The sequence below is a fragment of the Delphinapterus leucas genome, chromosome 19 (assembly GCF_059928025.1).
Source record: "Delphinapterus leucas isolate spDelLeu-1000000601 "Yukka" chromosome 19, BTC_Dleu_Yukka2, whole genome shotgun sequence".
NCBI classification, from domain to species: domain Eukaryota; kingdom Metazoa; phylum Chordata; class Mammalia; order Artiodactyla; family Monodontidae; genus Delphinapterus; species Delphinapterus leucas.
Window position 1 is genome coordinate 57548280 of NC_143147.1, and position 23480 is coordinate 57571759.

At 54.3% G+C, this 23480-nt stretch overlaps 2 protein-coding genes across 20 annotated transcripts in view; one reads left to right on the forward strand and one right to left on the reverse strand.

Annotated features, from left to right (window-relative positions):
- The window catches only part of QTGAL (queuosine-tRNA galactosyltransferase), a 128824-nt gene extending 111479 nt beyond the window's left edge, over positions 1 to 17345 (forward strand). For 4 of the 15 annotated variants that reach the window (XM_089901478.1, XM_089901474.1, XM_022589229.3 and 1 more), the window contains 2 exons: positions 361 to 435; positions 7413 to 17345. In XM_089901478.1, the coding sequence (XP_089757604.1) occupies positions 361 to 435; positions 7413 to 7435 (98 nt within the window). In that variant the 3' untranslated portion in view covers positions 7436 to 17345. The remainder of the gene's footprint in view (positions 1 to 360; positions 436 to 7412) is intronic. The other 11 variants (XR_016389025.1, XM_089901475.1, XR_016389026.1 and 8 more) reach the window with 9 other exon arrangements.
- TBCD (tubulin folding cofactor D) overlaps positions 12035 to 23480 on the reverse strand; it is a 177676-nt gene continuing 166230 nt past the window's right edge. For 3 of the 5 annotated variants that reach the window (XM_089901471.1, XM_089901470.1, XM_030762081.2), the window contains 4 exons: positions 21449 to 21538; positions 20907 to 20994; positions 19755 to 19861; positions 12035 to 17510 (listed from right to left, as the gene is read on the reverse strand). In XM_089901471.1, coding sequence (XP_089757597.1) covers positions 17360 to 17510; positions 19755 to 19861; positions 20907 to 20994; positions 21449 to 21538 — 436 coding nt within the window. In that variant the 3' untranslated portion in view covers positions 12035 to 17359. The remainder of the gene's footprint in view (positions 17511 to 19754; positions 19862 to 20906; positions 20995 to 21448; positions 21539 to 23480) is intronic. The other 2 variants (XM_022589215.3, XR_016389022.1) reach the window with 2 other exon arrangements.

Below are 23480 nucleotides of genomic sequence, written 5' to 3' on the forward strand. Positions count from 1 at the left end.
CACTGCCCAGAACCTTCCTCCTTGGGAAAGGCCATCTGGGCCCAGACAGCTGCCAGGCCTGGCAGATGCAGCCCTCAGGCTCCTGGGGTCTCCAGGACCCCAGAGGGCACCCATGCCTGCCCCCACCTGCCCCTGTCCCTACTGGAAGGTGCTCCTTGCAGGCTTGGGTCTGTCCGCTGCCCACCTCAGGTTAGTCCTGTGGCAGCCATAGGTGGCTGGGTGGAGGTGCTGGAGACCAGGTCCAGCCCTGGGTCTGGCTGTGGCCCAGACGCCTGTCTGAGGGCATCGAGCTTTGAGCAGGGCAGAGGTGGGGGACTGGGGAGCAAGGTGGAGCAGCCTGTGGCCCTTCTCTCCTCTCAGGAAAGGCCCAAGCCCCGGGTCCCGGTCCTGCACTTCCGAGCCGCACAGCCACCCTTTGTCATCTGCGTGAAGCTGGTGAGTGTCAGGCTAGGGCATGTGTGGCTGGGACAGCCCCAGGGTCAGGAGGTGGTATGTTGTGTCCACCAGGAAGCTGCGGGCTAGGACGGGAGGTGATGACTGCCGCTCTGGGGGGCCAGGAGAGTGATCCACATGGGGGCGGGGACAGGAGACAACAGGGCCACCTCCAGCCAGGCCTGGGGTGTCGGGGGAGGTGGCAGCGATGGTGCCCCATGAGGCAGGTTGCATTTCCCATGAGAGCTGCAGGGGACAAGGCCGCCCAGAAGCACCTTCGCCGGCCCTGCATCCCCCAATCCCTGCCAAGTGACTGCCGTCCCAGCGGTTTTCTCCATCAACCCCTTGCCTTTTCTCCCTATTTGCGGCCACGCAGGACAGGTGCTCGTTTCTTGGCTCTGGGCCCAACGCTGGGGTCCTGCAGAGAGGCCCGTGTGCTTGAACTCCCTCCTTCCCTGAGTGGGTCCCGTTTCCTGGTGTACAAGTTCCCACCACGAAGCCTGCTGGTGGGCTCTTGTGATGGGGACGTTCTCCTGATTTTGGAGCCCTCACCCCCGCCCTGCTGGCCTGTCCATCTCTTCTCCTTGGTTTCTGGGAGCTCTGCATTGAGTGGTGCTGGCCCTTGGTCGACTAGTGTTTAGCAGATGTTTTCTCCCAGTTGTGACTTGTCTTTTCACAGGTTCTTCCCAGAAAAACTTAATTTTATTTATTTATGCATGCATGCATGCATGCAGCGCTGGGTCTTGGTTGTGGCATGTGGGATCTCTTAGGTGCGGCATGCCTGTGGGATCTAGGTCTCCGACCAGGCCCCCTGCATTGGGAGAGTGGAGTCTTACCTGCTGGACCACCAGGGAAGTCCCGTGAAAAGCTTATTTTTAACACAGTACATTTATCAATTTTTCTCTTGTGATGAACACTTTTAGTGTCCTCCTGTTTTGGAAATTCCTCCCCGTGGTCAGAAAGATTATCACAAATGCAAGTATAAAGTGTCCTTAATCCACCAGGACTACAGGGTCCAGGTTGGCTCATGTGGGGCGGGGCTGCCCCAAAGGGTCAAGAGGGGACAGTAGTGGATGGGTGAGCAGGTCCCTGTGCTGTGCCACTGGGGACGTGGGATGATGCATAGTTGAAACTTCCAGCAGTTTCCAGCCTCTGAGGTTGAAACCTTGGTAAACAGGGTGCCAGGCCAGAGGCCTTCCTGGAGGCAGTGGCTTTAGCGGAAGGGAAGCAGGTGCATGTTCATTTGCCAGCGTTCGCCAATAGCAGTGGGGAACCAAGCAGAACATGCCTCTCACCCCACATCAAGTGCAGACTCTCACCAAGCCTTGGGCTCAGGGAGCCTGCAGCCCCTACACACTTTCATAGCAAAGGTGGCCTGCTCCACGTGTATGTGGAGGATGCCAGAGAAGGGGAGAGCCCTTTGTTGGTGGCTGTTTTTAAGATCCCAGACCCCCTTCTGCACTGACTGGTGTTACAGCTTCTAATTGCGGTTTGCCGTGTGGCCCAGGCGCCTCCACAGGGGCCCCACCAGGCCAGTGCATCCTGATGGGAAACGTCACCTCCCTGAGGCTGTGCTCCCATGGGGCCCGAGCTCAGACACGGGGGACAGCGGGCGTTGTAGCGTGTTGGTCAGGTGGGGTCCCATGCAGGACCGGAGAACAGGCTGGATGTCCTGATTCTGCCCCTCGCTTGAGTTGCCACTTTGGAGAAGTCACCCAACTGCCGGGAAAACGGGCGTGAGAACAGGCTGACCCCAGGAGCCTGGCGCCAGGAGTGGCCTCAGGGTCCCAGCTGGTCCCTGCATGGCCAGGCCCAGCCCTGAGCTCCAGCCCCACAGAAACTGTGAGGCAGTAGAGGTGTGGTTTCCTCTGCTCAGTTGGTGGAGACTTTGCACGGCCACAGGTGAGCTGAACACTTGGACCAGAACAGAATCTCATGGGCACAACAGGCTTTGTCAGTTTGAATGAGGCCGTGTGAAAATTCAGGTCAGATTTCCATGTGGACGTGTTTTCAGTTCTCTCGGATGCAGAGCTGGGGTGGAATCACTGGTCTTAGGGTGACTTATGCCCCCCCACCCCCCGCTGCCCAAAGGTTCCAGTTTCTCGTATCCTTGCCCACCTTGTGACGTGTTTGTTCGTCACGGCCATCCTGGTGGATGAGTGGCTCTCACGGCGGTTTCCGTTTGCGTCTCCCTGACAACGGAGGACGTGGAGCATGTTTGCCACTTGTCTGCCTCCTGTGGAGAAGTGTCTGTTCAGGTCCTTCACCCATTTTCTAATCGGGCTGTTTGTCTTTTTGTTGAGTCCTCAGAGTTTTTATATTTCTAGACTCAAGTCCCCAACTGGATGCATTGGCAAATATTTTCTCCCATCCTGTGGGCTGTCTTTTCATTCTCTTGACGGTGTCCTTTGATGCACAAAAAGTGCTTAACTTTGACAAAGTCCATTTTATCTATTTGTAATTTGATTTCTGTTTTGGGTGTCATGGCTAAGAAACCACCACCCAATCTAGAGTCATGAAGATTTACCCCTGTGCTTTTTTAAGGGTTTTATGGTTTCAGCTCCTTCATGTAGGTCTTGGACCCATTTTGAGTTGCTGTTTGTGTGTGGGGTCAGGTAAGGGCCAGCTTTGTGCTTTTGCAGGTGGCTGTACACTGAGTGTCCCAGGGCCAGGCAGCCGGGTGGCTCCAGTCCCAACGTGTCACCTTGAGGTTTTCTTCTGTTTGACTGCTTGCCAGCTTGAACCTGCATTATTTAACCGTCACTACATAACAAACTACAAACTTAGCCTCAAACAGCACATGTTTACTTCCTCACGTTTCTGTGGGTCATAAGTCCAGGCACCACAGGTGGCTTTCAGCTTCAGGTGAGCGTGGTGGTGTCTACCGGTGATGATGTCTCATCAAGAGGCTCACCTGGGGCAGACCTGCTTCCAAGCTCTCATGGTCGTTGGCAGGAGTCAGATCTCCAGGGTGTTGGCCGAGGGCCTCAGTGCTTTGCCGGCTGTTTGCTCTGCAGGCCCACCAACCATGGCAGCTTATTCTGTGAAAGCCAGCAAGGGGCAGGGTCAGTAGCAAGACATACGTCACACTAACGTGTGACCTAATCACAGAAGTGACATACCAGGGAAGGGGGTTCCACGGGATGTGGGTGCAATGAGGCAGGCTCGTGGCCATCTGGGGCCTGCCTGCCACAGGGACAGACCCACCTGGCTTTGGGTTTCCTGGTTTGAAAGCAGTTTCCTGAGAGGCCAAGACAAACAATGTTCAAGTTGCCAGGGGAATTGGATGAATGACTATGGGGCTGCAAGGAGCCGTTGTAAAATGAGTGTTTTAATTCTGCACAAATGATACCTAGCTTTTCAGAGATAGGCTCTCTTAAGGGTCTGCTTCTCAGGGACCTGAAGTTGCCACGAAGGGAACACCCCCACCCATGCAAACCCTTCCCAGAGAGCAGACTTTGGGTGGGAAGGAACCCATCCCTGTCACCCGCTTTGTTTCCTTAGAGGGTCTAGAGGTAGAAACACAAAGGTGTATGTGATTTTTCTTTTTAACAAACAGCAGCATGTTATACATACTTCTTTATTTCTCTTTTTTCACATAATAGTATATCTTGGAGTTAATTCCATATAAATCCGCTGGTGCCACCCAACTCTTATCTTTTTATGAAGGAAACTTTCCAGCACGTTTCAGCCAAAGCAAAGAAGCCAGCCCCAAGCCCCAACTCCCCCAACCTGGGAGCGAGGCAAATTCTAGCCTCATTTCTTCAATATTGTTTCCTGAAAAGATTAAAAGCTTAAAAAACTACCATAATACCACTATGTCACCCCAAATTTCCAGATATCCCATCAGTGTTGAAATCTCTCTAACTGCCTTGTAGACGTGTTCTATCTTTTCATACTTGCCTGTTGGAATGCAGACCCAGTGTGACCTTTGTCTCCCTCACTTTCTTACAATCTGTTTGTTGACGAAACCGGCTTGTGGTTTAACGTGTTTCCCGAGGCTCAGGTCCAGGGTCCGTTCTGCTCGCAGGAACACCTTCATCGCTGGCTGCAGGAGCTTCTGAGGGATTCATGTACCTCACTTAAAAAATATCTGCATCCCACTCGATTATTTGGGTGTTTCATACATTTATTATCCAGTTACTTACCGATGTGCCTTTAGGCCAGTTTTACTGTTCACCGTTAGGAATAATGCTGCCGTGGGTATCTTTATATGTGCATAATTTTGCTCAAGTGGCTACACATATGGGATAAGTGTCTGAAAGGTGCTGGTCAAAGAATGTGCCCACCATCAGTCGTGAGACCAGCCATTCTGCCCCTGGAGGCTGAGCCAGTTCACACACCCTGCCCCCACCATGACCCTTCTCCAGCGGTGTGACCAAACCTTGCAAACCACAGGTGAAAAACAGTAAGTTTATGGTTCCAGTTGGCAATGTCATATTGTGAGTAAGGAGGGCATCTTTTCATGTATTTGTATTCATCTTTATTTCCCTTTTGGTACCTTATCCTTTTCATTGGCCCATTTCTCTGTTGGTCTCTCAGTATTTTTCTTTATACAGTAACAGAAACAAACTACTGTCTGTGATGTTGCAGATTTTTCTGTGTCATTTAACTGAATTTATATCTTTTGCCATTTAGAAGTTTGTTATTTGGATATAATCAAATTAATTTTTCCTTTTATGGCTTTTGGGGGTTTTATTCATTCTAAGACAATCATTTCTCACTGTGATATTTAAAAAAACATTATCCAAGTCTGGTCCTCAGACTCCTGTTTTTTCCTTATATTTTTGGTACAACTGGAATTTATTTTGTTATAAAGATTATCATAGGGATCCAGACTTTTTTCTTTCTGTTTGGATCCTCAGTGGTCCTAACATCATTTGGTGAGAAACCCTCATCTTTTCCAGTCAGGAAATGGCGTCTTTGTGTGTTGGGTATGCATGTGGATTTGGAGCTGTTTCTGGAGTCTTGGCCTTTTTCTACGCATCTGTCATGCACCATTGCTGACTATAGCTTTATGATGTTCACCACTGAGTAAGGATAGTCTTCCTTCATTATTCTTTTTAGAACCTTTCTCACGTTTTTCTTGTTTGAATAAACTTTATTGTGAATTCTTAACACCTTCGGAAAATGGCCTAAGTGTGGCCCACCAGCTGCTTCTGTAAATAAAGTTTTACTAGAACACAGAGGACGTATGGCCACAAAGCCGTAAATGCTAACCATCTGCCCTTTAAGAAAACTCTGCAGCCTCTGTTCCAGAACCGGCTGCACAGTTTAACGGGCGACATGCCCTCCCCCAGCGCCGCCCGATTCTGTACTTGCTCCGCTAATCCGTTTGGTGTGGAGTGCATGTCTGCAGGCCATGTGACAGAGTTGGCTGTGTTTCTGGGGGTCCGGTCTCCTCCACGTCATGCTTGAGACCTGCTTTCCTCTTCCCGTTGGCGCTTCGGGACCCAGCCGTGGGCATCACACCAGAGCTTCTCATGGAGGGTCCTGACGCTCTTCACGGGTCGTGGGGTAGCCATGTCTTCTGCTTCACTAGACAACGCCCAGGAGGCCAGGCCAGGGGACACGCCCAGAGGCAGGGAGGGAGGGGTCCCTCTAGGCCTCACGACTGGACGGTGGGGTTCATTTCCATCTGATCCCTGCTGAGGCCAAGACCTTTCCCGCATCTGTCAGGCGTGTGGATTTCCTGTGTCCTGATGTTTCTGATCAGCTTCTTGTCCGTGGGATTGTGCGTCTTCTCCTGACCCGAAGAGTCCTCTGTACCCTCTGGGTTCTAGTCCTTGTTGGTTTCACGTCTGACCTTTTTAATTCTCTTAAGGGGGTGTGTCCACTCATGGACACATGAGTACCTTCCTGGTGGCCCCTTTACAAGCCCAGGTCTGTGGCTGGGCTGGCCCTGAACCCACGTGTATTTCCTTTGAAAACTTGGAAGCAGAGAGATAATGGGAGGAGAAAACGGAGGCTAAGAACAGACAGCAGGTAGAGGACAGAATGTGGAAATTTCAGGTGTTTTCCAGGTAGAATGGTTTTCATTTAAATACTTCTAGCAAAGCCCAGGTAACAGCAGTAAGAGGAGCAGAAACAGCCCAGGACAAGGGTGATTCCCTGTGTTGGGCCCAAGGACAGACGGATGACACCCAACAGGAAGGAATGTGGTGGTCAGGCAGCCCCTCCCACATCCTGGCAGAGAGGCCCCCGCTTTGCTGGTTATGGAGGCAGGAGGGGACCTGGCAGGTGGTGCTGGGACGAGGGACAGGAGCCTGCAGATGTTTCCCGAAACCCCGCCGTGGCCCCGCACAGGAGGGCAGCCGAAGCAGCACCAGTGCACAGGCCCAGCTGAAGAGTTTGGGGACCCACCCCCAAGTCCCGCACCAACAAGGGTACAGGGAAGACGTGGGCAGGGACTGCCTCCTGTCTCGGCCGTGGGGGTGGGTACGGAGCGGGAGGCGGGAGGGGCTCTGCCAGCAGCTGGCTCTTAGGTCACAGTTTCTGTCCCCAGGGCTGCCTCCCACCTGTGGCCCTGCAGAGGCCATGGGGGTGGGGCGAGGGGGCCACCATGGAGACCCCAGGATCAGTCAGGACAGGGGAAGCTGGCTCTGCCCTGGACCAAGAAATGAGCGGAAGGGACTGCCCATGAGAGCCTCACCTCCTCCCCCGAGTCCCTGTGGGGGGCCAGCTGCCTCCTGCGGGGAGGGGCCGAGGCCAGGCTGGTGGAGGCACCTCAGAGGACCCCCTGCCCCCAGCCTCCCTGGTGACCTATGGGACATTGTGGCCAACTGCCAACAGGTTCCCTTCCAGCACTTTTCTCCTTCTGGATCCTCTCCTTTTAGCAGTGGAGCAGAAGTTCATAGTGGACCACCTAACAGGTGGCCACAGGCAACCCCAAACCCCAGGCCCCCAAGGGAGGCTCTTGGGGTCCCCAGTGCAGGCCAGGGGAGGCCTGGATAGAGCCAGACCTGTCGCTTCTCCCCCAGGACCTCACAGGGGGCGCATTTGAAGACAATCTGAGGTCACTGCACCTGCAAGAGGGCCGGGATTTCCTTCACTTCAGCTGACAGACCCATGGCAGCTGCTCCCAGGTATGTACGGGGCCCCCAGCAGCCGCAGCCCAGGGTCGAGAGCAAGTAGGGAAGGATGGCCCCGTGGCCCCCGGTGGGGAACGTGCCCGGTGGAGGGTGACACCCAGATGCCCCTCAAATCCCCTTCACCAGGAGGGCACGTCTTAGTGTTCTTATCGGGTGTGGTTTACGTGTGGTAAAGCACACAGCCGTGAGCACAAGCCTGAGGGGTGTTGTCCACACCCCACCGTGTATCTCTGACACGTGTCCACACGTGTGTACAGATACCACAGACGGAGACATGGAGCAGAGGGCGTGGCCGCACAATGCACCCTCCCCAGAGAGCCTCCCTCGTGTCTGTGGCAGACGTTCTAGTCACTCGCTCTAGTCACTGCACGGCTCCCCAACGCCTGCCTCGTTCCCAGCTCTGGCCACTGTGGAAAGTCTGGTCCGTGTCTGGGTGGGTGGCTGGCTCCATCCATGTGGGGGCCGCATGTGTGAGAGACATGGAACTAGACAAGGCCCACCCTGGGGACAGGGGCTGAGTGCTCACAGCTTGTCTGGTGGGGAGCTGACCCCTCACCAAGCACAGCAGAGACCTGCGGGTGGAGGGGGAGGCCCCGCTGTGCCTGGCGGGGGGCCGTGGGCGTGAGCGGTCAGGGGAGTGAGTCTCCTTCTCCGATTGGTCCTAAGTTGGATGTATGGCTAGAACTGGGGAAGCTGGCAGTTGTGACCACGTCCTGGCCATTGGGGACCAGTGGCTACACAGTTCTATGTTGAGACACGGTCTGGAGTTGTCCCTTTGTGCATTTGGTCTCTCGGTCCCAGGAGGCCAATGGCTTTTCCCTAAAGGTGACGCACGGCTGCTACCCCCGGGGGCCTGTCTCCTTGGTCCAAGAACAAATCATTGATGTGTTGAATCACTGGTGCCATTAATGCTGGAGTTGAGTGATGACTCCCACTGATGGGAGCCCTGCCCTAACTTTATGTGAACAAGGTGGTAACTCCTGGGTCCGAGTAGGGTCAGGGGGCTTGAACAATCAGGAGTGGCCTCATTGTGGAGTCACGTCTGAGTCACAATTCCCCGCTCTGGTGATTTAAAAGCATCAGGGTCTCTGCATGCAGAGTCTCGGAAGACCCTTCCCAAAGCACACGAGGTGTTGGTCAGAGGCAAGAGGATCAGTGTTCTGGCTACAGGACCTTCTAAAAATGCACGTTTATTTTTATACTGTATGCTACTATTGTCCATTAAAAAGAAATTCTACGTGCTTTTAAAAATCTGTATGTTAGCCGTTATTCTTTTTGTTACATGGTCGTTGTTTATAGTTTTCTCTGCCCAACATTGTCTCTTGCACCTGCATTCACCTGGCAGCAGGAAAATGATCCCTACGCTTTATCCACTAGAATCTGCCCCCAGAATCTGCCTGAAGATATTTCTGTCATCATGACTGGGAAGGGGGTTTGCTACCGGCATCTAGGTTGTTGCTAAACATTCTGCAACACACAGGACGGTCCCCACAACTAAGAATTATTCGACCTCAAATGTCAACAGTGTCAAGATTGGAAACCAGTGGCATTAAGGAGGTTTGTTTTATCTGTAACGACCTATTTTGTTCTTCCCTGAATGACAGCTGAACTAGCTTCAGTCCAGCCGAGGCAAATTGTTTTCTCTCAGCTCGATGAGGATCTCATTCCAGTGTTAAGTCCACTGTTGCCATCCAAGAGGGGCAGCTGCCTGGACCACCCAGTCTCCCAGCAGTTCCGCTGCAACGTGTCCAGACGTGAGCTTGTCCTGTTTGGGATCTTGCTTCTATCACCAAGTATGTGGCACCGTCTCCCGAGACCCCAGCCACACACAGGGCAGGTTCTCTGGTGTCTCTTGACTTTGTTTTCATATTTTTCCAGTTGTTTTTCTGGATAAAACTCCTTCAGATCTTCCAGTTCCCCAATTCTCTCTTCAGCCATGTCTAGATGGTTGTTTAATTCATCCATTGAGCCTTTTCCCCCCTAATTTCCTCTTGATAATTTCTAACCCTTTTCAAAACTAAATTCATTTTAGATTCTGTGTCTTTTGGGGTCTGATTTTACTAAGGTCTTGCTAATGGTGCCTTGTTTCTTTGTGCATTTTGTGCAATTTGGGGATGTGAGCTTATGTTCTTCTCTCTGTAGGGCTCAGCCTGCATCCTTCCAGAGAGGGTTTTGTTTGCCTCCTCTGCCCAGTGTCTGTCAGCACCACTGGTCAGGGGCCATTGTGATCACATTCCTCTCCACCAGCACCGGGCAGAGACCAAGACAGATGTGCTCCTGTGGGGACCTACTTCCCTCTCTCCTTGCTGCTGAGGGTACAGCTATTTAGGGCCCCAGCTGCATGTGGGGTCTGCTACTAGATTTGGCCCTGGGCCTTATGCTATCACATCCACACTTCCCAGCCAGCCTCCAGGGCTCAGCAGACATGGATCCTGGGGACGCCAGAGACCTGCTCACTGGGATGGTTCACTCTGTGTCTGGGACATGGCCATATGCTCACGGCCACACCGCTGCCCTCACATATCCTGTTTCAGGCACGAGGCTTCTTGCGGCTCTTCAGACCCACCCACCTCACTCCCACTGGGGCCACAGGTGCCCTTCTCTGCCCCTTTCGGGGGCGGGGGTGTCTCCTGACCACTCCCTCTACCAGGTGGCAGCCCAGCACTGTCCACCCACCCTGAATTGCTTCAGACCACTGCTTTCCACGATGTCCACCTCTGCTGTTGTCTGCTTCTGGCCACGTCGTCAGTCGTGAGGGGGGGCTCCCCACAAAGCCGTCACCTGGACCCAGATGGGCTCCAAATGGAGGAGGAGGTTCCCAGCCACCAGACGCCTGATGAGAACAGGTGCTGACCAGTAGGATCTGACATGGCCGAAGGTGTGCAGGGGCAGCTGGACACTGCCGGCTTTGTTGGTTTTCCTCGGGTTGCAAAGGTAGACCAGCAACGGAAGAAGAATTGCTTCATGACACAGTATCATCAGTGTGGTAAACTGGCCTGTCTCCATGTCTCAGAGACCATGTCTCTGGAATCTTGGTGTTTTTTAAAAATTATGCTAAAAACATTTCATTTTATTCCTTCTCAAAAGCGCCTTGCTTGGTTTTCTCAGCCAAGGTCTATGTGCTGCTCTGTGGACCCCGCCTGCTACAGGGATACAAGTGGGGCCTCCTGTGGCCACCCTGCAGGAGAGCCTTCCAACCAGCATGGCCTCATGTGGCCTGAGGCTGCCTGGGCATCCAGGACCCCTCACCACGTGACAACGTCCACCAGCTATGGGGCCTCTGGCTGTTCTTCTATTGAAAATGGAAAACTCTCTACTTATTTTCAAGAGGAGACATGTTTTAAGGCTTAAATGAAATTAAAGTTAAAACCTCATGCAAGACTAACATGGGCTTCCACTCTCAGGGAAGGTCAGCGTTCCCGGCATGTCCACTGGCTCAACTGGAGCAGGAGAAACTCACTTAGCAAAGGCAGCAGGAAAACCCGTCTCAGGATTGTACCGACACCACCTACCATGGCCTCCAGCCATGGACCCGTGGGCGCGCACGTCCCAGGAGGGGCGGTCTGTCCCGTGGCCCAGGTGCAGGAACACTGTCCTGGGCCCATGGCTGGACGACTTCACCTCAGATGTTCTACCTGCCCATCCACATCTGTCCTGCATCCAGACCTCAACCCATGAAGCAGCAGGTGGAAGGGTGGGGATGGACCAGGAGCCTGCCACACAAAGGCTCCCGCAGGAGGCGGCCTGACCCCTCAGCACTGAGACTGGCCACGCAGGTGCTCAAGTGGGGAACCTTTACACACATCGGCCTCACTGGCCCCTGAACAGGCCAGCATGAGTGCCAGCCCATGTGGACAAAAGCAGCCTGTCTTTGCTTCAGAAACCCTGAGTGTGTACCCCATTCTGGACAAATGAAAAAAAAGGTTCAGACAATGTGGTTCTTCTCCCGTCACCAGAGAACCACTTCCTGGAGGCCACATGTCGGCAGATCTATGAAGCCACTGACCGTGCCCTGCTTCCGTTGAGGGTTTGAGCTGCTGTCACAAGTCCCCTGTGTGGCTGAACTGGTCCTGGTGGGATTCTGAGAACACAGGTTGGCTCTTTCTGACTGAATGAAACTGCACGAGGGCAGGTGACGTGCGTGCGACCGCCATGCGCGCTGGGCACTAGAATGGGGTGAGGAGGGAAGACAGCCCCCACCCGCACTGCAAAAGAGACCCGGAGGCGGCGCTCAACGGCACCCACCCCCACCCCCACCCCAAGGCATGGCACCTTCTCTGCCCCTGCAGCATCTGACATGTAACGTGAGTCGCTCAGAGCTTGTCAGCGGCTACGAGCAAGCCCAACAAGGCCATGGTGGATGTGGCGACAGGACAGCACACGGAAGGCTGCAACCGGCCTGTCCCCCCCAGGGCCACCCCTCCCAGCGGGCCTCGGTGCAGGAGCCTACAACCCCCTCTGGTTCCAGCTCCCCCGCCGGCAGCAGTGTCAGGCACAGGCAGATACAGAGCTGCTCAGCACGTGATTTTATAAGTAAGACACAGGTTAGAGATAGGACAAATGCACCAACAGCCCAGGTCACTGTGGCACAGCATGCATGGAAGGAAATGCCACCTCCAGGTGACGAACTCCAGGGCCCTCACGCACCAGCCAGACCGCCGCCGTCCGTCCAGGTCTTCCATGCCGACCATGCCTGGGCTCCTCCTCCCAGGCAGGCAGAGGCAAGGACTCAGCTTCCCGGACTGGCCTCAGCGGACACTGGGCTGTGGAGGACACATGACAGGGTCAGGCCGGTCAGCGCCGTCTCCCCAGCCCTCCTTGGGTCACGCTTCCTGCAGGAAACTGCATCTGTGCCGCTTCCCCGAACGTGCCAGGAGCCCCGTGGCCAACACAACCTCTGGGCAGCAAGCAGGTGGGGAGGGTGACTATACTGTCCCCCCAACTTCATCCATCTGTGCGACATTTTCCTAATGTAGAAAGCACGTTTCCTTAGGAAGCCAGTGTTGTGTGTGGCCGTCACACAAGGAGAGGGGAGAGTTGACACTTGGCCTGCCATCCCTGTCACCCACAGTGTCACCTGGGGGCCGACCAGAGCTGCCCTCAGCCCGCATCTGAGGGGGTCCTGTAGGGGCCCAAGAGAAGGGCCAGGCAAGGCAGACACTAGTACAGCATGGTCGGGGGGGAGGAAAGGGGGAAAAAGGCATCACCTCAGAAATAACTTAGCCACAAGGAGAACAGAGACTTAAGAGCACAGTGAAGAACTGCAGGACAATGAAGAGAGAGGCGGCCGAACGGAAGGCAGGCCATGACCATCTGGGCCCTGGGAAGGAAGGGCACCGCAGCCAGAGCCCTCTGCCCGGTGCCACCCGTCCTGACTGCCGTACGTGGGGAAGGAATGCTGTCCTGATGGGCAGTCACTAACAAACAGCAGGAAAACTGCAGGAAGTTAACAGAAGGGGAAGTGAAATGGTAAAAATGTCGTTAACCGGGCTTCCCTGGTGGCACAGTGGTTGAGGGTCCGCCTGCCGATGCAGTGGACGCGGGTTCGTGCCTCGGTCCGGGAAGATCCCACATGCCACGGAGCAGCTGGGCCCGTGAGCCATGGCCGCTGAGCCTGTGCGTCCGGAGCCTGTGCTCCGCAACGGGAGAGGCCACAACAGTGAGAGGCCCGCGTACCGCAAAACAAAAAAAGTCGTTAAGCAATCCAAACAAAGACAAGAAAGGAGCAAAGAAACAAACAGCGTTGAACAGAAAATGGAAAGATGGCAAACGAACCCAGCAAATCCAAACTCACACATTAAATGTAAGTGGACAAAACACTCCAATTACCAAAAACGGTTAAACTGGATTAAAAAGAGATGAGGCCTATCTACTGTTCATAAGAAACACATTCAAATGTAGGAACACAGAAATTGAAAGTGAAATGATTAAAAAAGATAAACTACATTAAACACTGATCAAAAACTGCGCTGTGGCTCTATTAACACGAGACAAAGGGACTTCAGCCCCTCCTGTGGTTTCCCTGAGGATGAGAACAAGAACGGGAGGGGCTCTGCCTGGGACCTGCTGCTGCAGCAAACACCCTGTGCTCTGGTTACTTAGCTCCTGTTCCCCCAACAAGGCTGCCTTCAACAAAAAAGTACAAAATACAACAAGAGGCAAGAAAAAGCAGTCTGAAGAGACAGTGCAAATGTAAGAACCAGACTCAGAAATGGCAGAGACGCTGGAACTATCAGACCAGGAATTTGAAACAGCTGTGATTAATACGCCAAGGACCCTAGTGGACAAAGTGGCACCACGCGGGGACAGACAATGTAAGCAGCGGTGGAAGCACTGGAGACCACAAACACTGTAACTGAAACAGATGCCTCGGACGGGCTTGTCCTAAGACCAGATGTGGCCAAGGAAACAATCAGTGAACTTGAAGACAGGTCAACAGAAACTTCCCAAACTGAAAGGCAAAGAGAAACAAAAATGAAAAAAAAAAAAGAATATCCAAGAACTGTGGGACAATTACAGAAAGATGTGCAACATCTCTGCTCCAAAAACCCTAAAACACTGAGGGGGTCCATGCATGGACACACCATGTTCATGGTCAGAAGACTCAGAGCAGAGACATGACTTCTCACCCAATCGACCTTCAGGCTGCAGGCAACCTCGGCCAAACTCCTGAAGCACAAACTGACAAGTTGATTCTACAGGTGGGGTGGGAACCCAATGGCCAGGAAGAGAAGACAATCATGGAGAAAAAAGGACCACAGGATTGAGACAACTGGGCACTGTGACCCACTGTGAGACCTAAACCCTGCATCTCTAGGACTGAGACCTACATCTGTATCTGTAGGACAGGCTGCACTGGCTCACGGATGGACAGAGAGACCCAGAGGACAGACAGTCCAAGAGTAGAGCCACATGTGTGGCCTGACGACACGACGTAGCGAGAAGGGAGCTGGGTCAGCTAGATTGTGAGTCCAAACGTAAAAAGTAAAACAGTAAAGCTTTTAGAAAAAAAACAGAGAATGTCAACCCTGGAGGAGATCAAGATACCCCAAACAGGACCACGTTAGGTCTAAGGACAAGAAGGCCATCCCTGGAGGAGAGGACATTGGCAGGACGTGCGTCCAGAACAAGGTCCCTGAAGACAAAGTATAAAAAGACGGACAACCCGGAGAGAACATGAAAGATCTGACACGTGACGAAAGACAATGTCCAAATGGCTCAGATCTCAGAAAAGGTGGTCACACTCCCGTCACCAGGGAAACCAGGGGGCCTACATCCTGGAGCTGCCACAGTGGCCCTAAGCACACACGTTGCCAGGGAGCATCCGTCACTTTGGAATCTGCTTGTCAGCATTTCCCACCGTGAGTCCTCTGCCAGGTGAGTCCACCGGAAATGGGAACCGGTGACCCCCGCAGCCTGAGGCTCACGTCGGGGGGTGTTCAGGGCAGGCACCTGGGTGCGTGGAGACCTAGAACCACGCACTACAACCGCCATGCACTTCTGCCCAGACGTCCTTCCTCAACAGGAAGCTCTGAAACAGCCTCTCCAGAGCCAGGGTTCAAACCCAAGGCCAGAGGGACACAGCTGATGGGAACAGGAGGAGGGCACGCCCACTCGCCAGGACCACAGTCCGTTTTGCTGCAACCCACTCCAGCTCCTGCAGGACCCACAGACTGACGACAGACTGAATTCTGATTCTCTGCCAAGAACACACAAAACACAAAAAGTCTCAAGTCTCCCACAACCTGCAAGAACAGCTTGTGGCCCTCGATCTCAGAAAACCGCAGCTACAACGCACACACCACACTTGCCGTGGAGGACGGCAACTTCAGCAGACACCAGCCGGCCCTGGGCGGCCCTGGAGGTGACAAAGTCCCAAGTGGGATGGGTGTCTTGGGGGCAACCGACACGGCGGAAGGCTGCTATGCTGCTCTGGGGCTAGAGAGGCCAGGGCGCTCGGCAGAGGACTGGTCCTGGGTGCCGTGCTCCACAGGACACACGTGAGACGTGCCTGGCCGGAGAGAGCGTGCTGGCCGGGGCGGGGGACAGGGCAAGCGGGAGCAGCAGCAGAAACACTGCCCCATCACTTGGGGTGCCCCCAGGCTCAGCCCACGGGGAGGAGCTGGCAATGGGCACACGGTCTGGCTTGCAGGGTGAGGTTGGGGGCAGGTGGGAGAGGACAGTGGAGGCCTCAGCTCTGCTCCTGTCCCACGGCCCTGCCAGGGCCACATCCCTGGGGTCCTGAAAGCCCTACGTGGACCGTGACATGGAAAGCGAGGCAGGCAGCATGGCCTGGAATGTTCTAGACCCTGGAATTCAAGAAAGGAGCTTGTTGGAGCTGCATTTGGCGGCCTCACAAAGAAGGGGCCCCGGGTAAATCAATGAAGTTGGAACACACCCTCACACCATACACAAAAATAAACTCAAAATGGTTTAAAGACTTAAACATAAGACACGACACCGTAAAACTCCTAGAAGAGAGGATAGGCAAAACATTCTCTGACATAAATTGTACCAATGTTTTCTTAGGTCAGTCTCCCAAGGCAACAAATAAAAAAAAAATAAACAAATGGTACCTAATCAAACTTACAAGCTTTTGCGCAGCAAAGGAAACCATAAAAAAAAACTGAAAAGACAACCTATGGAATGGGAGAAGATATTTGTAAATGATGCAACAGACAAGGGCTTAATCTCCAAAATACAAACAGCTCATACAACTCAACAACAAAAAAACAACCCAATCAAAAAATGGGCAGAAAACCTTAACAGACGTTTCTCCAAAGAAGACATACAGATGGCCAGTAGGCACATGAAAAAATGCTCAACATCACTAATTATTAGAGAAATGCAAATCAAACCTACAATGAGGTACCACCTCACACCAGTCAGAATGGCCTTCATTAAAAAGTCTACAAATAACAAATGCTGGAGAGGGTGTGGAGAAAAGGGAACCCTTTTACACTGTTGGTGGGAATGTAAGTTGGTGCAGCCACTATAGAAAACTGTGGAGGTTCCTCAGAAAACTAAAAATAGAATTACCATATGATCCAGCGATCCCACTCCTGGGCATATACCCAGACAAAACTATAATTCAAAAAGACACATGCACCCCTGTGTTCAGAGCAGCACTGTTCACAATAGTGCTGGACATGGAAACAACCAAAATGTCCAGTGACAGATGAATGGGTAAAGAAGATGTGGTTTATATACAATGGAATATTACTCAGCCATAAAAAGAACGAAATGCCACCTGCAGCAACATGGATGCAACCAGAGACGATCACACTAAGTGAAGTCAGTCAAAGAGGAAAACAAACACCACATGACGTCACTTATGTGTGGACTCCAGAATATGGCACAAATGAACCTGTCTACAAAACAAACAGACTCACGGACACAGAGAACAGTCTTGTGGTTGTGGGGTGGGAAGGGAGAGGGAAGAACTGGGACGTTGGGATCACAGATGCAAACCATTATATACAGGATGGATGAACAACAAGGTCCTACTGTGTAGCACAGGGAGCTAAACTCAATATCCTGTGATAAACCGTAAGGGAAAAGAACAGGAAAAGAAGAATGTCTGCATGTGTATAACTGAGTCACTCTGCTGTGCAGCAGAGACTGGTACAACACTGTAAATCAACTACACTTCCATTTAAAAAATTAAATTAAAAAAGAACTTAGAGCAGCTAGGATGTGGGAGTACTTAAATACTCAGTTTGGTCTACTGTTTGGGTAATGATTAGTAAACACTTTAGATGTTATATTAAAAATTCTATTGATTAATAAATACTGAAAAAGCTAGAAAAATATTTTAAAATAGCGTCTATTTTAAATTATAAAAAAAAAGAAAAAGAAGGGGCCCCAGGTCCCCCATGTGGCCTGAGGGGACAGGTGGTTACCTTGGGGACGAGCTGAGGTCTGGGCACGCCCAGGAGGTCACACAGGCGGTTCCGCTGGGCTCTCACAACCGGGAGCTCTGCATCCCTGGGGAGGAGAAGAGGGGAGCAGGAACAGTCCTGCAGTTAAACCTGCCAAGATCTGTAAACTCTCACTACACTTCCTACCGAGTGTGCAGAAAACCCAAGGCACCTTAGATTAGGTAGGAATCAGGGAAAAAGGACACCTCACTCCAGAACGTACACCCCGGCGAGCCTAGCTTGGGCAGGACACCTGCACAAGGCTTTGCTCCTGAGCCCTTTCTTGGGAAACTGCAGAGGACGAGCCCACAAAACAGGGAGCCCCGTGAGGGGCACTCGGCCCCCAAACAGCCCAACCCAGGGGCGGGCGACAGGAAATGCTAAGACAGCGGCACAGATTTTATCCCATGGGTTTTAAGTTTTATTTGACTTTGAAAGCTGTTTACTTATAACTTTCATTAAAAACAAAAATTCAGCAATACCATAAAGAAAACTGGGCATGTTTTTCTTTTATAATAAGAAAAAATGAGTTATCTTTAAATCCTCTGGAAGGTTAACCCCGCCCTGAACTGTGAGAGAAGAAAGGCAGGCGTGGGGAACTCAGGGGAACTCTGGGACCCACTGGGTGTTGGTGGTTTCATGTCATGCTCCCTTCCCTGTCCTAGAGTGTGAGGCAGAACGTGCCTCCGTGCTTGTAAAGCTGACAACGTAACAGAAAAATGTGTCCCGTCCCAGCTGCTCACAGAGCGGAGGCATCCACATCTCCTGAGGCCACATTTTCTGCTCTGGAATTTTCACTGAGGCACCCACAAGATGTTCACCAGAATGCCCTCCTGCTCGAGGCCAAGTATCTCCCTAGAAAACCTTAACACAGCCCTAAAACCAGAGGCCCTTTTCTGTCCTTCAGGCCACAGTGGCTCACGTCCGAGCAGGGGAGCTGGGCTGTCAGGCCAGGAACGGAAGCTGCATCAATGTGAGGTCTGTGCGGAGCTCAACCCTTGTAGGAACATCACTGTTCTGAGGGTAGTGCACGTGAGTAGGTTATGTACATCCTTTCCCGCGTAAGCAGAATGCACTGACCCCAGTGACAGAACCCAGTCCTGGGGGACCCTCATCACTGGTGCCTGAGCAGCCCACTGCCTAAATAATCTCTGAACTTTGGTCCCGTGTCCAAAACGGGGCTGGTGGTCACCCTGTAGGGGCACGTGCGAGCGCCTGGATGTGCATAGGCACGTTTGTGAGTGTGTGTGCACGTGAGTGTGCACAGTGCCTGGAATGGGACAAGCATCACTCCCGTGTTTGTCATCATTCGGTGTTGCCCGCTGGACGCATGCTCACAGGCTACCCCTTCCCCTGCTTCCCCATCGGCCCCCTCCACCCCCATTCAACACCCCTCTTTCAAACCTGCCGCCCAAGCTCAGAGTTGAGGAGCCAACAGAGATGGCAGGAAACTGTGCCTGAAACGAACCTGGAGACCCGACCTGGAGCAAGGGCTGACCCTGGCTGTCTGGGAGGGAAGTGGGTGTCTGGGGTGGGAGGGAGGACAACTTATTCTTCCTGGTTCCCTCCGTCTGTTTGATTTTTGAATGTGTTCACATGTGGCCTTTTCCACCAAGAGTGAACAAAGGCCAGTGAACGGCTCTCCTCTGCAGCAAGTCTGGGCCTGGGGGCTCCTGCTGCAGCCACTCAACACCCTTCCGCTCCTTGGGGGCCACAACTGACACACGTGGCGTGTCCCCGAGGAGGGAGAAACTGCCTGCCACGCCACACACTCCCCTGCATTTCTGACACCACAATTCAGGGAGCAGGAGCTGCCATTCTCGAGTGACTTCAACCCCAATAAACCGCAGAAACAGGTGCACCAGCGCCCACCGGCACCCAGAGCCGTGACGTGATCAACAGAAAAGCGACCACAGAGAAATAGGAAGTCAGCCTCTAACCAATCAGTGCTCAGAACAACCCACCTTTTCACTTACAAAAATTGTATTTGGGAAAAAATAATTTCACTTTGAAAATCTTGCAGCCTGAACACCCCAGGAAGATCCCCCTCCTCCCTCATCTGGCCGCCCAGCCCCTCTTGGGTGTAAGGAGTGAGCCTGTGCTACAGAAACGCGGACACGTGGGTGAGGAGAGATTGGTTACAGACACCACTGCCTCCTCGTAAACCCAGAGCTGAGGCGGAGGGCTGGAGCCCGTCTTCCCTCTTTGCTCTGGAGGGTTTTAGGAGAGACCACAAACAGGCTCTGGGCGTCCCGCTCACTTTGGCACTGCACCCGCCACACTCGGGAAGAGGGCAAGGGCCCATGCTCACCAGGCCGTGCAGTTGAGCACAGCCATGACCTCATCTAGGATGTCCGTGGCCACCACATCGTAGGTCAGCACCATCTCATACACCTGGCTGGCTGTGCTCTTCCGGATCTGGAGGGACAGAGCAAGTTGGTGGGAGGGGAAGGCCCACGACAGAGAGCAGAGCTGATGGGACCCTGCCCGGAAGCAGGGACGAGGGCCCAGGCACCTCCTGGGGGCCCAGAGTCCAAGTAAAACAGGAAAGGCTCGCCGGGCAGACAGTTAAGAGGAGCTGACCTTGGACCGCTGCTCAGGAGACCGTGGCCACAACCGATGAGTGACCATGAAATGTGCTCAGCCCGGGCGCCCCATTCCCCTGTGGTCCCCCAGAGGCCCTTATCAGGAGGCGCATCATTCTTACTAAAATGCTTCATTAAAAACCTGCACCTTATCAGAGAAGTCCTCTCACCTGCTTTCTTTTCTAGCTGTCCCTGGGGGGGGGGGGACTTATTTCATGGAACAGGTGCTCTCGGAATCCCGAGGCCTAACCCCAGAGCTCCTGGTTTGGCAGGTCAAGGCCTGAGAATCTGCATTTCTGATCGTGGAGGGAGGGCCATCCAGTGACCCCACTTTGAAAACAGCTGTGCTAGATGAGAGTTAAAGTTACTTTAGCTGTTAACGAAGGTGTCACATTTGAGTTATCTGAAGAGCATTTCTTCTGCCAAAGGGAAAGAAGAGACTTCCTGGGAAACCCGACCCTGGGGTGGGGGCTGTGGGGTAGGCGCCTTCCAGGAGCCCCTGAGCCAGAGCCTGCAGGACCCCAATGGGCTGAAACTCCCCACCCACCCACCCCGTGGCAGGGCACCTGGGGGCACCTGCGGCCAGGTTCCCAGGGGGCAGGGGTCCCAGCCAGCGTCGGGTGTTTCCCTGGCGCCTGGGCTCACTCCCCGGGGCTCCAGGGGCACATTTGGCCCCAGGCCCTTCGCCCCTAGGGGCCAGGCTCAACCATCACACTGCAGCTGCCGTATCCACAGGCACAGTATGCCCCGCCCACCCTGATGAGGACCCGCCCCCCATCAAGGTCCGCTTGTGCCAACACCAGGAAGCATCCCATCCGGCGCCAATGTGCAGGCCAGGATGCCGGCCCCGAGTGGGGCCTGGAGCTGCAGACACTCACCACGGGGAAAGGGTGGCAGAGCAGGAGGAAGAGCTGCAGGAGGACCTTCCTCCTCACGTCTCCGGGGAACTGCACCAGCCCACAGAACCTGTGGGGACCCCGCACTCTGGTGAGCTGACCCCCGCCCACGCCTGCTGCCTGGATACCCCCACACCTTCACTTCACTGGGGGGCCTGCCAGTCTGCGTGGGATGAGAGGCCCCCCAGGTGCTGCCCGTGGTGACCCCCAGGCCTCAGGGCTGTTCCACTGGGGAGGCAGCCCTGGGTTCACGTCCACTTTCTCCCCGCAAGTGGGGGCATCCAGATCTCCAGAGTGTCGGGGAATCGGGGCTTTTTCTATGACAACACTCCCTGACCCGTCTGGGAGGCTGGTCCAAGGGTGGGCAGGCTGTGGCCGGGCCCACCTGCTCCACCAGGAACACCGGTCGGCGTGACCAGGGCCACCCGCCTCTCACTCTGACATCAGAACGCCCCCGACCCCGCGCTCTCGGCTGCTGGGCCGGCCCCTCCCTTTACCGCCTCAGTGAGTTACTTGGAACTCACACCGCGATGCTGGACCTCAGTTTCTGGACGTCTTTGGACTTCTTGATCTCCTCCTTACAAAGCGCGAGCAGCTTCACACAGAAGGGGTGGCTGGAAGGAAGCACAGGACCCAGAGGTGGGCTTCCAGGGAACATCTGATGATGGCGGCCACCCCCGAGGAGGAGAAGCCTCGCCCCTGGGGACATGCACCAGGGCACGTCAACACCAGGGCATGTAACTGGCTCCTTTGCAAGTGCAGCAGGGACAGACACCCGCTGTCTCGCGTACTCAACAAACCACCTTCCCCGCGGCACCTTCCCGGCCTCACGGCCCCTCAACAGGAGGGCAGGCTGACCCCTGGTGGGGCCTCGACGTAACAGGAACACCCAGAACTCGGCCCCCGCTGCAAGCCCAGCCAACATGTGCCGTGTCAGCGCCAGGCTCAACCCAAGATCAAAAGAGGACGACCGAATCGTGACCAGGCCCCACTCACTCACTTCCAGGTCCAGGTCCTTGGAGGGTCAGGGAGGGACTGGAGGCATCCTCCCCGGCTCTGCTTGGCCGAGGAGAACATGGCGCCACGGTGGCCACAACCAGCGTGAGTCCCCGTGAGATGACCATGCTCCTCTCCTGCGGAGCCGCAGCCCCAGGCCAATTGTGGCCATACGACGAGGGCTGAGGTACAGTGGTCTGAGTGGCCCCACGCTCCCTCTTCCCATCTACTGGCCAGGTGACCTGGGATATGGCTGGGGGCAGAGCCTTATCTCACCAGACTCCCGCATGAGGGCGCAGGACAGACCTCCCGCCCTAGGCAGGCAGAAGGCAGTCGCCCATGGTGGCCATTTCAGGGTCAGCCTGTGACAGCAGCTCCCCTGACCAGAAGTGGTCCCAGGGAGACTCTCCCGTCTTCTCAGGCTAAAGGAGACTCAGCCCCCCAGTGGCACCCCTGCCACCTGCCATCCACGTGGCACCACTGTCCTCTCAGCCGGCCCGCCCACCAGCCCCACCCCTCCCTGATCCAACCGGCTTCTCCCCACAGCTCACTGAAATGCCTGTCAGGGACCAAGTGACCACCAGGTCGCTGAAGGCCGTGGTCACTCCTGTCCTCAGCCGACGTGACCACTCGGCACACATCATCGACGACCCCTGTGACTGCCCCTCCGCCTCACCTTCTTCCTGGTAGATCTACTTCCCCTCTGCTCCCCGTCTCCCTAACGATGGGGCACCCCTACAGCTCTGTCACAGCACTTCTGTCTACACACCTCCCCTGGCCACCTGTCTACACGTGACCCCCTGGTGGCCTCATGGGACCACATACCACCCATTTTCTGAGGACATTCCACCGAGTTCCAGCCTGGAAGATCCATCTCCTCTGGACGAGATCTAACAAGCATCTTAAACCAAACATCTCTGCTATGAACTGAATGTTTGTGTCCCCAAGATTCCTACATTGAAGCTCTAATCTGGAACATGAGAGTGTTAGGAGGTGGGGCCTTGGGAGGCGATTAGAACATGACATGGAACCCACAGTGGGATCAGTGCCCTGCAAAGAGGAGACACAAGAGGTGGTCTTTCTGCCATGGGAAGACACAGCGAGACTGCGTCCCTGTGCTGATCTCGGACATTCAGCCTCCAGCATCGGGAGGGATGAGTTTCTGGTGTTTAACTGCCTGGGCTGTGGTATTTCTGTTACAGCAGCCTGACCTGCTAGGACAGCCTTCCAACTGGACCTCCAGGCCTCTCTGGTCCACACCAACTCCATCCAGCCTTCCTGTCTGAGAACAACTGCCCCCTTCCAGTGGCCAGTCCAGGAAGCCCACAGTCACCCTTGGCTGCCTCATCCCCTCACACCCACACTGATCTGCAACCGGTGGTGTTCGGCAACATGCACAGGGGCCCACTGCTCCCTCCAGCTCCCCGGATCCCATGTCTCCTGCACAGCAGCACCCCCTTTCCTGGACCCCGAGACTCCCCTCCAGCAGCAGCAGCAGCTGGAGTGCCCATGACCCCCCGCTGCAGGAGGTGAGCCTGACACTTGGGGTACTATTTTCTC